The sequence below is a fragment of the Lolium perenne genome, chromosome 7 (genome assembly GCF_019359855.2).
Source record: "Lolium perenne isolate Kyuss_39 chromosome 7, Kyuss_2.0, whole genome shotgun sequence".
Classification (NCBI taxonomy): domain Eukaryota; kingdom Viridiplantae; phylum Streptophyta; class Magnoliopsida; order Poales; family Poaceae; genus Lolium; species Lolium perenne.
The window spans coordinates 88,793,217-88,811,080 of record NC_067250.2 but is presented as its reverse complement, the minus strand read 5'-3'; the positions used below and the strand labels follow the sequence as shown (position 1 = coordinate 88,811,080).

The window sequence follows — 17,864 nt, the reverse complement described above, 5'->3', positions numbered from 1 at the left end:
TAAGTGTCATTTGCCAGTACATCATTATGCGACCTCCATTCGTGGGGCTGCATATTCAAACGTGCAGGATTTTCTGAGGAGAAGTACGTGGTAGGATCTCGAGTCTACATTCCAACATGACTGCCTGTGGCACATGAAGATGATGAAGGCTCATTGCTGATTTACTTTCCGCTGTGTTTGTTCTGAGCTAGTCCATGTGACTATGCCAATTGTAAGGTTTTATTGTACCCTCTGGATCAACGATGCAGTAATTTGATACTATTGCAATGATTACTATATTTTGTAATGTGTGTGCTATCAGTGATCCCGGGAATAGCACTATACACAGGTATCTTGCCTTTATTTAAAGGTAGGGTGCTATAGAATGGTATCAGAGCATAGTGTTGCATGTAGGATCGAGACCCTAGGTTTGGATTAGAAATAGGAAGACCCTAGGATAAAAAAATCTAATCCTATTTCAATTTAAAAGATGTTTGGATTTTGAACCTCTTGTATTCTCTTCTACCCCATCTTCAAAATTGTTTTCCTCTCACTTTAGATGATCACCTTATCAAAACTATCAACAAGGACTGATGATGACCATGTCCCTGAAGCATGAAGAGTTATGATTCATGTGATATTCTTCGACTCCGCAAGAAGTGTTTCATGGAAGACCAATGAAGAACATGAAGAAAGACTTCGATGCAGACTGCACAACACACGAAGATACACCGAAGGACTAGAATAGAAACTTGATGCATCCAATATAGAAATATAGTAGACCACCATTAGTTATCTTTTAGCGAACCAACCATAAAGTAAAAAAAGTATTGATCTTACCAAATTGAGGTATGACCATACTAGTTTGTTTGTGTTTGAACCATGTTGCTTGATGCTTGTTAGATGTTGTTTGTAATATGATTGCTTTGATTTTCTATGTTTGGGTAGGAATCTTCTTTAGACCTTTCTATCTATTCCCATCTATGCCCAACACAGAAAATGTTTTCTCGGTAACTCGCCATGAAGGCAACATTAGACCTCCCAATGGATATGATGAATCGCGTGTATGGGGAGCTGTTTGGCAATTGTATTGGCAAATATATAGCAGCAGATGTTGATGATGAAGGGATGGCATGGGGAGAAGATTTGAGAATTCGTGTTGCTGTTAGAGTGGATCAACCTCTACTGCGTGGGGTGTGTGTGAGAGAATCAGAGGATGAGGAAGGCAGATGGTTTGATTTAAAATATGAGAAGGTCCCCCACTTCTGCTTTGATTGCGGTCGTCTTGTGCATCCAGAGGGTAGGTGCTCTGCTGAAGGAGAAGAAGTTAAGCAGTGGGGGGAGTGGCTCCGGGCTGAACCGAGGAAGCAGAAGAGACCACATACTACTCCATCAAGACAGTCCTTTTCTTCAGGGAGCTTTGGGAGCAAGTCGGGGTGGACTGAATCTTCTTTTAGGGAAACTGGTGCTTATGTCCGTGACATCCCCCCGAGAAGAAACTATCATCGGGATTATTCCTATTCGGGTTCTTCCCGCACTGGTGGGTTTGAACAAAGGAGGGACGGGGCTGAAGTGACTAGCCCGGACAAAGCTCGGTGGGAAAGGGAGAAGGAAGGGCGAGATAAGGAGGATAGAAGAGGCCGAGTTGATCACCTAAACTTCTCGACGGAGAAATCACCTCCAAGGAAGAACAATTTGCGAAGTGGTACCTTTACGCGCTGGCCACGAGCTGCTGGGGCTGCCACGAATACCTCCTCTGTGCCACTGGGCATGGGGAGCAAAAAAAGGGGACCGAAGCAAGTGTGGCTGCCGGTGGAGGTTAGAGTCGTAGGGGAAGGAACGTCGGAGTCAGCAGGAAAAAGGCAACGTACAAACTCCGTTTTTGACAGACTTGAAGACCCAAAGAATCCAGCGGCGGACCCTGCAGGGCAGGGCCGCCGAGGCCAATGAATATTTTGAGCCTAAACTGTCGCGGACTGGGGTTGGACGCGGCAGTGGGCGAACTCAGAGACCTGGCTAGGTCATACAACCCAGCGGTGGTTTTCCTGTTCGAGACAAAGCAAAAGAAGCAAATCATGGAGAAATTACAATGGAGCTTGGGATTTCGGCATGGAGTGTGTGTGGAGGGAAAAGGAAAAGGGGGGTCTGGCCTTATGGTGGCGAGATGGAGTGGAGGTAGCGGTCCGGCCCTGGTGTCAGTACTACATCGATGCTGAAATCAAAACAGAGGCTGGGGTGTGGAGATTCACTGGTATATACGGCGAACCGCGAACTGAGCTAAGGACCAAGACATGGGAAGTGTTAAGGTACCTTAGAGCACAGGACAACCTCCCCTGGCTGTGCGCGGGAGACTTTAATGAAATTCTTCATCAAGATGAACAGCGGGGAGCGAATCCACGTAATGAATCGCAAATGGCAAAATTCAGAGATTGCTTGACGGACTGCCGTCTTGCTGATTTGGGCTTCTCAGGCTACCCTTTTACTTGGGACAACAAACGAGAGGGTCAAGCTAATGTACAGGCTAGACTAGATCGTGCTACAGCAAATGATGACTTTATTACCATGTTTCCCCTAACGTGTGTAAAACACCTGATCACAGAGGAGTCTGATCATATGGCTTTACTTATCAAAGTTGCTGCTGAGCCGGACAGCCGGCCTTGCTTGCAACCAAGGGGATTTATGTACGAGGAGATGTGGACAAGGCACGCAGAGTATGATTCTATGGTGAGGGAGGCGTGGCAATTCACTGGCAGCCATGGTGGAGGAATTAGGGGTCTGTGGCTCCGGCTACAGGAAGTTTCTAAGACCATGAAGGCCTGGAGCTATAACACATTTGGCTCTGTTCGGCAAGAGATTAGAAGGTTGAAGGAGGCGCTTGAAGACGCTAAGATGCATGCTATTGTCGCCGATCCCTCACCGGAGGTTCGGAACATGGAGCGTCGTCTCCATGAGATGTATGAGACAGAGGAAGTAATGTACAAGCAGCGTTCAAGGCAAGACTGGCTCAAGGAGGGTGATCGGAACACTAGATATTTTCAGAATAGAGCAACGCACAGGCGTAGAAAGAATACAATTAAATTTCTGAAACGTCCTGACGGTAGTCGTTGTGATACTGATGAAGGAATGCGGAGAATGGCACAGGCCTTCTACGCCGACTTATACAGGTCTGAAGGATCATCTGAGATGGATCGTATTTTAGATCAGATTCCTGGCTTTGTCACTGAACAGATGAATCAATCTTTGACGGCTGTGGTATCGGACAAAGAAATAGAGGCAGCTTTATTTCAAATGGGTCCAACAAAGTCTCCGGGACCTGATGGGCTTCCTGCCCTTTTCTTCCAACGCCACTGGGCGGACGTCAAAGAGGCCGTGATTTCTGCGGTCAAGGAGTTTCTGGCAGGTGAAGAATGTCCTCCCGACTTCAATGATACAGTCCTTGTCCTAATACCGAAGGTAAATTCGCCGGAATCGCTGGTCCAATTCCGTCCCATTAGCCTGTGCAATGTGCTATATAAAATTGCGTCGAAAGTGTTGGCGAACCGCTTGAAGAGGATTCTCCCAATTCTTATTTCGGAGGAACAGAGCGCGTTTGTCCCTGGAAGACTAATCACGGACAATGTGTTTATAGCTTATGAGTGTACTCAGGCCATTCGGACGAGGAAACGGAAGACGCCGCTGTGCGCGGTAAAATTGGATATGGTCAAAGCGTACGATCGGGTAGAGTGGATATTTCTGGAGAAGATGATGCAGAAGCTAGGGTTTTCTCATGAATGGATCAGAATGGTCATGACGTGCATCACCTCGGAGAGGTTTAGGGTCAAGCTAAATGGGGGACTTTCGGATGGGTTTGTCCCGACCCGAGGACTAAGGCAAGGGGATCCGATCTCGCCCTACTTATTCTTGTTCTGCGTTGAGGGGTTTTCGGCGCTGCTAAAACAAGCACAACATGAGAACCTTCTGAGAGGAGTTCAGTTTGGTGTTAGTGGCCCGCATATTACCCATCTCCTGTTTGCCGACGACAGCGTCGTATTTCTGGAGGCAACCACTACTAGCATGCAAACTCTGAGGCGAATTCTGCAGGACTATGAAGTTAGTTCAGGACAAAAAGTAAATCTCCAGAAATCTTCTATGTTTTTTTGTAAAGGATGTAAGGAGGAGGTCAAAGAAAGTCTGAAGGAAATTATGGGGATTGCGGCGGAAGCTCTATGGGAGAAGTACTTGGGCTTGCCAACTGTTGTAGGGAGATCCAAGGAAGGCTGTTTTAAGCACCTGCGGGAGAGGACGTGGGGAAAGGTAAAGGGCCTAAAAGGCCAAGGATTGTCGAAGGAAGGAAAAGGGATCTTAGTAAAATCGATTTTGCAAGCTGTTCCTGCCTATACTATGAGTTGTTTCATGTTGTCTAAGAAGCTTTGCACACAACTGAGTTCCATTTCCTCAAATTTTTGGTGGGGTGACACGGACAACCAAAAGAAAGTGCATTGGGTTAGCTGGGAAAGGATGTGCAAGAGAAAGGAACAAGGAGGCTTGGGTTTTCGAGATTTTATGTGTTTCAACCAAGCGTTCCTTGCAAAACAGGGATGGAGGATGATCACGCAACCGGCCTCTTTGTGTGCACGAGTGCTTAAAGCCAGGTATTTCAAAGATGGGGAGTTCTTGACAGCAAGCTGTCCTAAACGAGCATCATATACCTGGAGTGGAATTATACACGGGAGGCAATTATTGAAGGAGGGAATTATCTGGAGGATAGGTGATGGCTCATCTATTTCGGTCAGTAAGGACAATTGGATACCAAGAGTTGGGGCGAAGCGTCCACTGGGACGGCGGGAGGAGAGTTGCCCGGACAAGCTGAGCGATTTTATTTCAGAGGAAGGGGGCGAGTGGAATGAAGAAATGGTCAAGCAACATTTCTTTGACTTGGATGTTGCAGATATTCTTTGCACCCCGGTTGGTAAACCGAATTCACATGACTTTGTGGCATGGAATCATACGAAGAATGGTATCCTCTCCGTGAAGTCTGCATATCACCTGGCTGTTCAGAGGAAAAGAGACCGAAGTGGAGCTGCTGAATCCTCAAGTTCGGTGGAGAAGCACAAGGGCTGGCTTGCCTTATGGGCGGCGCAAGTTCCAGGGAAGATTAAGGTGCACATGTGGCGGCTGATTGAGAATGGTCTAGCGGTGGGATCCGAGCTTAGTCATAGGAAGATTAAAGACGGCGTGGTCTGTCTAGTATGCGGCAGAACTGAAAGCTTGATACACCGGTTCTGGACCTGCCATCACTCGGCGTAGGCGTGGGCGTTGCTGGCTGAACGAGTAGGCCATCGTTGGGAGCCTCCACTAAAAACTTTGGTCTGCCATGCTGAACTGAAGGGTTGGATACTAGATTGGATTGGAAAAGTGAATGATGATCAGATGGCCTGGGCGTTCAATCTGATATATAACCTCTGGCTGGCTCGGAATGATGCGAGGGAAGTACAACGGATACAGGATCCGGGACAAATTGTTCAGAAAGTCGTAGCTGCTGTGGAGGAATGGAGAAACCTTAAGGCTGTCGCACCGCGCCCAACGACCAGAGTGGTGGAACGGTGGAGAGCTCCAGAAGCGAGCTGGGTCAAGGTGAACACTGATGGAGCGTACCGGCAAAGCGAAGGCAACGGAGGGGGAGGTGTGATTATCAGAGACCACCATGGTAGCTTCATCGCGGGAGCATGCCATTTTTTAACCCATGTTGCTGATGCGGATAGGGCGGAGCTTCTGGCGTGTAGACGAGGCCTGATGCTGGCGAAGGAGATACAAGCGTCGAAGGTGATCCTGGAAACGGACTCTACAGGGGTTATGGCCAAGCTGCGGAAAGAGGAGAAGGACCGATCATTTCATGGTCCACTTGTGGAGGAAATCAAGGAGCTTCTGCTAGGCTTCAGGAATTCCTCTGTGGTTGCTGTTACACGGACAGCTAATGGAACCGCGCATGATTTAGCGAAAGTAGGCTGCGAGAATAAAACGTCTAGGGTGTGGTTGGGTGATCCACCGGCGAATATTGTAAACTCTCTTGATTTGGATGTTTCGTTGATGCAATAAAATCGCAGCTGATTCTCAAAAAAAAAAAGATGTTTACTATCAAGATGAAGAAGCCTAGAGTGTGAGATACGCAAAACCCAAGTTAGGGATCGATAGAAATGTTTTCAAAACAGGTCAATAATGGGGATTGAAACATTGATTCAATTCTCCATGGAGGATTTTGTCAAAACTTGTGAGGTTGACCAAGAGTTAGAATACGAGATATACCAAACTGAAAACAAGGAAATGATTGGGTGCGACATGGATTGGCCCCCATGACAACTACTCATATTGTTCGCTCTTGTTATGAGGAATGGTAAATCTAGAGAGACGTACCTACAAGAGAGACGTCGATGTTAAGCCTGGACCTTAGGGTGGAGAAGTATTATACAATTATAGTAGGCAGGTGCTGCCAACCGTAGGATTACGGTTAGAATGAACACCCAACTACTGGATGAAGATAGTGGAAGACCGTCAAATACACCAATAAACAAAGATGAGAAAAGTCATGAAGTTCTCTCATCTTGGTCTCCTAATAGACCCAAGGAGTGACCATCAGTGTCAGAAGTAGTTTAACAACCGACCATTTGGATTAGAAGCACTTCTATGAAGAAAACCTATTCGATTCACCTTGGAGATATATGTTGTTCACTATATGTGAATAAACATTCACCTATTGAATTTTAACTCACAAGCCCTAAGCCATAGATGTTTTCCAAATATGACCTATTGTCAAGTCTTATCCTCGGATGAGCCAACTCATACCAGAATGATCTTAGCCTAAACCCAAGACCTAAGACTACCTACAAAAGTCGCTTTTAAGGGTGGTAGAAGCCGTACCCTTAGATTATGCATAGACACCAGATGGTACTTGGAGTAGGTATCACAAAGAGTTCCCCATGAGTATACTCAAGTAAAGGATAATTTCCATGGGGGGAGTACTATCATATGAATGGATACAGTTGATGGTATATGGTTTAGTGTAACGTTTTCAAAGCCCAAGGATAACTTTTGAAATCTCCTCGGAGATGTTTGAAAAGAAAGCAATAGTGAGCATGAACCTATTAGAAGACTTTAACCCAAACCTTTTTCTTTCTAGCCTTTCTCAAATCTCGAGGATGAGATTTCTTTTAAGGGTGGTAGTCTGTCACATCCCAAAATTTTCAAAATTTTAGAATGTGAAATAAAAATAAAATTAATGCTTGATTGCTTGAACCTGATTGAAAATTCACAAAGAATTAAAACTTTTTAAAGTTATTTACAAGTTAATTCCAAAATAGTGTTTTCAAATACTTTTGGCTTTAAAGTATTTTCAAAATCAAACCTATAGGCCAAATGTATATAATGGTTATTTTATTTTTCACAAAGGGATATTAAAAAGGTTTCTCATAATATAGAGTTTTCATAAAACTTGGTTTTCAAAAGATTTTCCAACAATGCTTTATTTCATTCAAAGGTTTTGAAACTTATAAAAAAAATTATTTGAAGAAAATAGTTTAAACCATAAAAGGACACTATAGTCACATAGACATGTATATCAAATTTTGGTTTTATAAAGTTTATATTTTATTCCAAATTATGTCTCATATTGAAGTATTTTTTCATAACGAATCCAACGGTATCTTATTTGCATTTTTCCGATTTTTTTTTTGAGCTTCCAATCATGTATTTTCAATTTCTGAAAAAAAAAACAAAGAGCGGCCAGGCCGAACGGACCACCCGGCCGAAACGGCCCAGCTCGCCCCGACCCAGCGCCGCTCCCGCCCCGCCAGCCCACCCGACCTCCTGGCCCAGCAGCTGCCCCGGCCCAGCTCCCCGCGCCAGCCCAGCTCGCCCCAGCGCCCAGGCCGCTTCCCCAGCCCACATCGCGCGCCGCCAGCAGCCGCACAGCGCGCACGCACGCCGCTGCCTTTTGCTTTTCCTTTAGAGCATCTCCACTCGTCTCCCCACAGAGCCCCCCACGGCCACTTTTTCATCCGGACGGCGAAAAACGGCCCACCCAGGCCCCCGGTTCCTCGTTTTGGTCCGGATTTGAGCCTATTTTCGTCCGGACTCCCCATGCCATCCTCGGTTTCCCGGGGGTCTCCCGGGGACTCCGGATGAAGCTAAACCAACCGCCCACGGCCACGTGTCTCCTCTTTCGTCCGGATTCCCCGAGCCATCCTCTTTTTCCCCGAGAAACGCCGCTTGGGGAGCACACGACTGGGAAACTACTCCTCCCCACGCCAAATCTTCCTCCAATCCGGACGAAAATTTCGCCGGATTTGGGCGTGGGGAGCGCCAACGAGTGGGGATGCTCTTAGTCCCACACCGCCATCTTAAGTAAATTTCCTCCAGCCTAGAGACTATAAATAGCAGCCCCTGGGAGCCCCTCGACACACACCCCAGGCAGCCACGCCTCTCTCTATTTCTCGCGTGACACAGGCCGCGCATAGGGGCTTCGATTTTCTGCCTCGCGCGAGCCACCATTGCTGTCTCGTGATAGCTGCTCTTTCGACGCGAACACTGTGCAACATCCGCAACCCTCGTCCGGTAATGATTTTTTTTCTCGCTTTTTTACGTACACTGGATACGCAACTTCGCAATTTTATTTTCTTTAGATCTACACCTCTGTTTATTTAAAATAGTAGTTCTTCCGTTAAGTTTGTAATTAGATCCTCTACAACTTTCGTGTAAGAAGTTTTTCCATCCGAGCAACTCGTTCGGACAACTTTTCGTACCCCATTAGAACTATAACCGCTTCTGTCTAGTTTTGTAAAATTCATATCTTAAGTTCTATCCGTCGGATTTCGACAAACCATATACCGTTGGAATCAGCAAGTCACGTAGATTATCTTAGACATGTTGCTTGGCAATTTCGCCCAATTTATTTCCGCGGTATCCCTTTGATCCGCAATATCGTCTATAAAATAAATCCTATCAATTTTTTCCGAGAAATTCTTTTGGCGATACGTTTGTAATGAAATTCTCTACAACTTCCGTGTAGAAAGTTCTTCCATCCGGAAAACTTCTTGTAATGACTTTTCGCGAAAGGTTTAGTCCTATAACTGGTTTCGACATAGTTTCTTTAGCTAAAATGATCTTTATGATCATACCCATCTTCCAGGACCAGTTATAATTCTTTATCATGTTCACAGATAATGCATAGCTTGCCCCTGGTTGTCTAATTCATGTTATTCAAATAACAATTGAGTTATTTGAGTAAAGTGTGACATGTCCTAGTTTGGATTTTTACATTGCTTTAGTAGGGTGGAGATACTCTACCCCATATCACATGTGATGAACCTTTGTTATCCATTAGGCCCCACGAACCAAATCCCGATATCATTCATGCCTATACAACCACATGTCATTCATTCCTTCCACTTAGTTCGAACTATTCAAATTTCAAATGAGTTATTGAATAGTTCACTATATCATTAGTTCATATCCAATGCTATGTGTGACCTTGTGCTAATCTGATAAGTGTTGTCACACTATGTCAATTGCATAAGCCTTGCTTTACGGTACTTCATCCAATAGCACCACCGTCCAAAATATTTGAATCGCTTTGCAAATATTCAAATTCAAATATGAGAATTTGAGTATATATCCATTATTGTTTTCTATATTTCTTTCTCAACATGATTTCTTGGTGAAGGTGAAACTCATGATCACATCCACACACCAATACCACTAGACACTTTACCTTGAACCAATATCGTGTCTATCCAAATGCATTTTCATTCACTCCTTTGACTTAGTTTAAATCTATTCAACTTACAAATGAGTTAATTGAGTAATTCAATATGTCACAACTCCATACTCAAGCCTATGTGTAATTTATACCGTTTTGAGTAATTGTTGTCACACTTATTCAATAGCATTTGTGTTGCACTATTTGTCACTTATGTGGTTCAATTCACATAAGTCGTTCCGAATTCTTTTCATGCTTTTGTAAAGCATAAGTAATCTTCATTTATATCTTAGATTATTCAATTCTTTCTGATCATGTGACTTTCCGTCCAAACTCTCACAGTTGTGTCTTGCAAGCCATACCTCATGCCATATCTTCTTTATCCGATGACTAAAACACAATGAATAACTACTTGTTTGCTTGGTTTGATTTATTGTTGTTAAATGGTGTGTTTATGTTGTGCTATATTTTATATTATAGTTCGTACGGAGAGGCGCGTATTTTGATTAAGAGAAGTGAACACGCTTCGACTACCAAAAGGCAAGTGACACTCAATTCCTACCTATTTTGTTATGCATTAGTGTTTTTCAAACTAGTATGCATGGTAGGATTTTATTTTCGAAAGTTATGCTATGCTTATCAATCCCAGTAGTGTGTAGCCACCATGAACCCTTGCTAGGATTCTTAGTTTGCCTAGCAATAACAAAATGCCACTGCTGTTTTGATTATTTTGGATTGTGAGAATTGAGAATTAAAATTTACAACCTTAATGAATCACCTGGGTGGATTGGTTGTGTGGTGGGCGGCTGCTCAGGGCTCCGACCCTGGAGAAACCAGTGGCAGGTGGGTACCTGAGAGTACGCAGTTGAATAGTGGTTGCCCTAGACTGCACCTCTGGTTTTCACCAGGGGATCGTGCGGGGGGTTATTATCTTTAATGGTTTTAAGCCTGTGAGTTTCACTTGTGGATGGCCACCCAGGATTAAAGAGATTACTATGTCGTCCATGTCTTAGTTAGCTTCCAGTGCAGCCTTATGGTATTATGGGCTCTGCCGGGATTAAGTAAGTTGTGAGGTCCAACTTGTTTGATAGACAGGAAGATGTGGCTGCGGCCAAATGGGTATGAGTCTATGCTAGTATGGTTGAAACCTTCTTCTGAAAGATCTTGTCTCATTCTTCTCTTGGGAAGGGTGGGTCGTAAGGTGAAAGTGCACAACCTCTCGAGAGTAAACCTAAGATCTTAGCCGTGTCCCCGGTTACGGACAATTTGAGCTTTCTAGGCAGGGAATGTACGGAAGAATCTCATCATTGTTTTCTGAATGTAATTAAAATCTGATCAACCTTTGAAAACTCATGGGAGATGTAACCATGTGATTATTCTAAAACCCATGGAGGATTTAACCATGGTGTGATTTCATAATGTCATTCAAAGGATTTTCGAAACGTTTTGTTTTGAAATAAAATATAGGATAAAATCGGCTTTATGCAAATTTGCCTAAACTCCACTTGCCAAATATCATGTAGATAGTCATGCCCAAAACTGCCACCATATAAGTGTCATTTGCCAGTACATCATTGTACTGACCTCCATTCGTGGGGCTGCATATTCAAACGTGCAGGATTTTCTGAGGAGAAGTACGTGGTAGGATCTCGAGTCTACATTCCGACATGACTGCCTGTGGCACATGAAGATGATGAAGGCTCATTGCTGATTTACTTTCCGCTGTGTTTGTTCGGAGCTAGTCCATGTGACTATGCCAATTGTAAGGTTTTATTGTACCCTCTGGATCAACGATGCAGTAATTTGATACTATTGCAATGATTACTATATTTTGTAATGTGTGTGCTATCAGTGATCCCGGGAATAGCACTATACACATGTATCTTGCCTTTATTTAAAGGTAGGGTGCTATAGGTTGAGGGAACTCAGTCTTGACAGGGACCAGATCAGGAGCGGCGCCAAGGGAGGTTGCAGCCGTGTTCGCTGTCGCAGTTGTCACTGCAGGAGAACGGCCACCACCAGGGCCTCGACCACCTCCAGGCCTCCCCCAACTCTCCCCACACCTCGACCTCCTCCCATCATCTTGACAACCTCCACGAACAATCTCCTCCCTTCTACGGCTCCCCACAAATCTGAGAGCTTGATCACGGTCAGCTTGGGAAGGAAACCAGTTCCGGCGGGATGATAATCGGCTGGAGTGAAATATTTTGACTGGATCAGATCCTTCCTAACCCAGACAAGAGTCTGGGAGCCAGGCGGAACCCTAGATCCGACCAGGCGATTATTGTCCGAGACTGCCGATGAAGCCACCGTTATATCCAACACTGAAGACGTACTCCTAAAACCCGCCAGCCCTGAGAGGCCACCAACGGCCCGATTTCGATCAGGAGGATCTAACCGACGGCCACCCATGGCTGCCAACAAGGAGCGGTTGCGCAGTGGGGCCCACCTCTGGGGGCTTCTCCAAGCTTCCCCCAACCTCTCCGGCGAAAAGCTCCTCGTCGGGGACGGATTTCCCCTTCGAATCCTCTCCATCCGCCGCCGAGAAGCCGCAGAGCTTCGAGGACCAGCAGAGCCCTCGGCCCTCAAACCCTCACCGCCGAGCATAAACGGAGAAGGCCTCAGCGGCGAGCCCCGGATCGAGGTCATCACGACGTCCAATTCTCCAGATCCTCCAGCCCTTGCTCCACCATTAGCCGCTTCAGGTCTTCGGGATCCTTCAACCCTATCATCACCAGCGCCGCAGCTACCTGCTCCTCGAGACCCTGCCCCGAGAGCTGAGGCCGCCACCCCTTCTCCATCTGCGCGACCGCCCACAGCGACGCCAAGCTGATTTGGAGGATCAGCAGCTTCCACCGCAGCAGCACCTGCTTCCTCCCCTCTGCCATCTTAGCTTCCTTCTCCCTTCTCGCCCTCTCCTCCCCCATCTTCCTTTCCTCTGCGAACGACGGGAAGCCCGCCGTCCACTTCGGAGTCGACATGTTGATCCGCGGGGCGCACCGGTGAGTACCAGCGGCGGCGAGAGATCAGGGCGGGGAGAGAGGCAGCGGCGGTGCGGAATCGCTCGAGAATCGCCAGGGTCGCCGGTCTGGTGTGCACGTTGCGTCCTAGCGCTACCCCAGCTGGTCTCCTCTGTGGTCTCCCATTCCGATATGTCATGTTCTCCTTTTTTTGGTATTGCAATTAAAGTTGCATATTCCGTCTCGGGTACAAACTGACCCAATGGCCTCGTACGTATGATCAGGCCCGTACCGGAAGGGTGTGCAGAAGGTGCGATGGCACACGACCTCCAAATAATTAGGGCCCCCAATTAATTCTTTTGTAGGAGTAATACTAGTATTTAATGGTACTAATTACAGCTTAAGCAACCAGAAGCAACAATGCTGAGCTGGACTCTCTCAACGTCCAATTACATGTACGTATCCAGGTTCAACTGTCTAACTGTACATTTATTTCTCTCTAAACGTGATTTCTATACTAGAAAAAAATATGCTTAAAACTAGGTGATAGATTTGTAGTTTAGAGGAACAATACATATTTTTGAACATCATGTTGGCTTTTGGTTCCACCATATATACATGGATATGCTAGTAAAATTCATAAAAAAACATCATTACCTTATTTTCACTTGATCAATCAAAATATTAGTTTCATATATTAACACATACTACAAAGTATTTAGGGTGTCATTTTTTAAGAGATATACTAGTATTTTCTGGAAAGTATTGCATTTGAGGTATAAATATTGGAGAATAATATTGTTGTGGTTATCTCTTCTTAGTATATATAGGGTCTAGTTTTAGATTCTGTACAGGGCCACCAAAATCTCAGGTACGGCCCTGCGTATGATCTCGCTATATCAAGGAGTTCTCTGAATCTAATCGACACGTCGGCGACATCCAAGACCTACTCCTCCCAGCGGCCGCATCATGGACAAGTACGACATGTCGTCGCCGGCAGCCAAGGCCACATCGTCGTCCTCCCATCGCTACCCCAGCTGGGTGATGCTCGACCGGAAAACTCGCCTCAATTACCGCAGGTCAACCCTAGATTACCCCAAGGATCTCTTCCGTCTGACCATCGCCGACGGGGAGACCTCCGAGGGCGATCCCATCCGCGTCGCCTTCCGCCGTTCCGCGCCGTGCTCGCTCCGGGGGCCTCGCGCATTTACGTCCGGTGGACGCCGTCGAACGAGGAGAGAAGAAGAACGCAAGAAAATCCGTCGTACCGGGTGGAACCACTAGTCGTGGCCGCCCACGGCAACGTCATCCTTATGAAGCTCGCCCTCTTCGATTTCGAAACCACCCATGCAGACTTCTACGTCTACACGGTCCACCCTGCTGGACGGCCGCCGTCGCTCAGGCGACTCCCCGCTTGCCACCACAAAATGGCAGTCGAGGGCCTCAGCGGGTGGGAGCACATGCTCGCGCTTACTGACATTGGCCTCATATGCCGTGGAGATGGCGAATTCGTGGTCGCGGACCTCCAGTTGCGGCCGGAAGACGATGATGTCGATGGTGCTCCGTTGGAAGCTCAGCTCTGCATGCTCAGGTCCTGCAGCCCAGACCACTGGGTAGTCACACGGCCCCGGATCCGCTACGAGAAGGGGCAAGCCGAGGAATTGAGCTGGTGGGAAACCGACGCGGTGGTCCCCTGCGGCGACTCCCTATGCTACGTCGACTTTCTCCGGGGCATTCTGTTCGCCGACGTGATTAGCGAGCGCCCCGAGCTCCGGTACGTCCGGCTGCCCGTGAGGATCCCCTCCGGCAACCCCGCCGATCGCGAGCTCGGCACCAGAGGGTGCCCGCACGCGTTCTTCCGGAATGTGTGCGCGACCGAGGGCGGCGCCGTCGTGAGGTTCGTTGAGGTGCTCACAGGGGCGAAGCTGGGAAAAATTTACCATGGTGCACAACTTTTACATAGCGATTGTATGTGGTTGAACCCAAAGATATAATCACAGTTTTGCGTTTAACATATTCAACATATAGAATTCTATAAAACAAAACACATACCATAAACTAACTAATAAAGGCGATGAAGTTATTTTCGTAATGAATAAATTAATGCTAATGACACTCAAAAAAGCATAGTTGTGCCAAAATGAACAAACTAGTGATGATATGACTTCAAAAGATTATCAATGCAAGTAGTAAAATTTGTACATGATCTAACTTTGCGCTCTCCATAACATAAGAAAAATTGCAATGTGAGTTCAGATTATAAGAAATAAATTTACTAGATATAATTGCTTTAAGTTAGAGAGTGTTACCTTTCAATATTTGCGATCAACCACTTGATCGTTGGTTCCTTTGGTCATTTGTTCTATCTCCACCTATGAAATGGCATTCTCACTGAAACTAGATTACAGAAATAAATCAACTGTTCAGTTAACAACAATAGTGTACAAGATATTAGAACAAACGAATCGAAGAATTAGAGCGTCTTAGATCTAATACCTTGGACTGGGATTGCAAGCAGTTAGGGTTGACTTATGGGCGCGTCACCGGTACTCGGATCCTCGATTATTTTGAGGCTGAAGAGCAGGGCGCAGCCATGGCCATACCCAGTCCGGCCGACGCGGCCGTCCGCCGTCGTGTCATTGCCCAGTCCAGAGCGAGTCTCCTCGTCGTGGGGAGCAGATACGTGTACCTGAGGAGTGAAAATGTTTTTTTTAGCCTACCTGAGGAGTGAAAATGTGTCTATGCGTGATCGATCAGCCGTCTCCGGCCGGCCCGTTCGCTACAGGCCCAGCCCACACACACGACCGGACAAGGGCGTAACAAGATTTGGTGCGACCTGGTGCACAACGCATGCTGTAACCTGGTGCACCGCTCCTAGCATATGGCATAGTCGCTGCTAATTTCTTTTGGACCCTGGTGCACGTGCACCAGGCAAGCTATACGTAGCTCGGGCTGCAACTCGCCCGTTTCCTCTTCGTTTGCACCAGCATGACGTGAGAGAAGGAGAGCACCATGGAAGAAGGCGAGCTCTGGGATCTGCAGGGGTACAGCGATCTCGGGCGCGTCGAGCCGGAGAGCCCGGTCGTGAGCATGGAAGATCCCAACGTTGTCTACCTCGTGCTAGACAACAAGGCCGGGTGATGGCCGTGGAGGCCCCGACGATGTCGTCATCGATGACACAAGGATCATCGTGGTTGACATGCTGAACAAGACTGTTGGTGCAGCCCGAGGCCGCACCCTCTCCTCGATCTCTCAGCTCACTCACGAACACTCACCAACGATGTTGGAAGAAAGAAGAACAGTGGACACAAAAAATTTCGGCGCACGAACACTGCCACGGGTGCTCAAAACACCCTAATCTTCTTCTTTACAATGGCTACATGGCTATCTTTAGTACTAGGATGAGCAGTACAAGGTGGGTATTTATACCCAGCCTAGCACAGCACATGTGCACACACACGACGATGCCCACCTCGATCACTATCTCACGCACGTATGCACTCATCAGCTCGCTCTCGATCTAAACGCTCTGCCGCATGCACAGCGTGCTCCTACGCACGATGCGGCCAACATCAACAGATCACAACGACCCCTGTTGCACTAACCTATGCATGCAACTAACAACTAGTCTATTTATGATTACTACTAACATTTTCCCTTCTAATCTTGAACTCGTGATCATGAGACAGCGCCACACGCCGTCGCAGCCACCATCTTCCCGGCGCACTGACGCCTGCCGCACTAATGGCTTTCTTGCTTCACTCGAGCTCCGCCATGATCCGCATGTCCCAGCTCGCGCGCCTGATGACACACGGGACAACCGGAGCGCACACACACGCCGGTCGCCGTCGTGCTCACCCGGTCGCCGCTTCCATGGCCGTTGCATGGCGCCGCTACAGCCTCCGTGACCGCGCAACACCTCCACGCCTCCTCCATGCCGCGCCACCGCGCTCGCCACACATAGGGCATCACAACGCGCCGCCTCCGTGTTCGCCGTGCTCGTCGCGGACTGACCACGCGACACGGCCTAAACCACGAGGCTCTAATACCAAATGTTGGTGCAGCCCGAGGCTACACCCTCTCCTCGATCTCTCAGCTCACTCACGAACACTCACGAACGGTGGTGGAAGAAAGAAGAATAGTGGACACAAAGTTTTCCGGCGCACGAACGCCGCCACGGGAGCTCAAAACACCCTAATCTTCTTCTTCTTCTTTACAATGGCTACATGGCTAACTCTAGTACTAGGATGAGCAGTACAAGGTGGGTATTTATACCCAGGCTAGCGCAGCACAGGTTGACACACACACGACGCTGCCCACCTCGGCCACTATCCCACACACGTATGCACTCACGAGCTCGCTCCCGATCTGCACGCTCTGCCGCACGCACATCGCGCTCCTACGCGCACGATGCGGCCAACGTTAACAGATCACAACGGTCCCTGCTGCACTAACCTATGCATGCAACTAACAACTAGCCTTGTTGTCTACCTCGTGCTAGACAACAAGGCCGGGTGACGGCCATGGAAGGCCCGACGATGTCGTCGTCGATGACACTGTTAGATGTATATATCTGTATTTTGTAGTTTCCCCATATGTTAGGGGCTTTCTGCATATGTGCACATGTACATGTACTATATATTGTGGCCTTTGGCCCCCTGGTAATACAACAAGTATATTGCCCTAACATGGTATCAGAGCAAAATTGATCCTCCCCGGCCGACGTTGCTTGTTCCGTCGCCCGTCCGTCCCTCCTAATCGATCTCGAGGCCGCCCCTGCCTGGTCTGCTGCTTCGATCTCCTTCGATCTCTGCCTTCTCTGCCTTCGATCTCCAAGTCCCCCGCCCGCGCGAGTCTCTCCTGCTTCGATTCCCCGACCCGCCCGCGCGAGGCCGTCCCCGACACTGCGCCGCCCGATTCCCGGTCCGGCCGCGCCAGGAGATCGAGCTCGCCCTCCAGGTCGTCGATCGCCAGGCCTCCCTCCGCTCGATCTCCGCGTGCCCCCGTACGCCTCCTGCCAGGCCGTCGCCCGCCAGGCCGTCGCCCGGTCGTTCTCTGTTGGCCCGTGCTGATCGCCCCGTCTCCCACGCCTCGATCGAGCCCGCCTCCCGCCAGGAGATCGAGTCCGCCCGCCAGGTCGTCGATCGCCAGGCCTCCCTCCGCTCGATCTCCGTGTGCCCCCGTACGCCTCCTGC

General features: G+C 47.9%; 1 protein-coding gene across 1 annotated transcript; it reads left to right on the top strand.

Annotated features, from left to right (window-relative positions):
* Window positions 1–2,391: 2,391 nt before the first annotated feature.
* On the top strand, window positions 2,392–11,845 carry LOC127315849 (uncharacterized). The gene is made up of 4 exons (XM_051346296.2): window positions 2,392–4,272; window positions 4,555–5,196; window positions 5,347–5,958; window positions 11,714–11,845. The coding sequence occupies exons 1-4, from the start codon at window positions 2,392–2,394 to the stop codon at window positions 11,843–11,845; spliced, it is 3,267 nt and encodes a 1,088-aa protein (XP_051202256.2).
* Window positions 11,846–17,864: the final 6,019 nt, after the last annotated feature.

Bases quoted from the DNA above. Each gene is read 5' to 3' on its own strand.
- LOC127315849 (XM_051346296.2), top strand. From the start codon at position 2,392: ATGGCAAAATTCAGAGATTGCTTGACGGACTGCCGTCTTGCTGATTTG. The intron at 4,273-4,554 runs GTAAAGGGCCTA...CTTGCAAAACAG, and splicing joins GGGAGAGGACGTGGGGAAAG to GGATGGAGGATGATCACGCA. The intron at 5,197-5,346 runs GTCTGTCTAGTA...GCTGAACTGAAG, and splicing joins GGAAGATTAAAGACGGCGTG to GGTTGGATACTAGATTGGAT.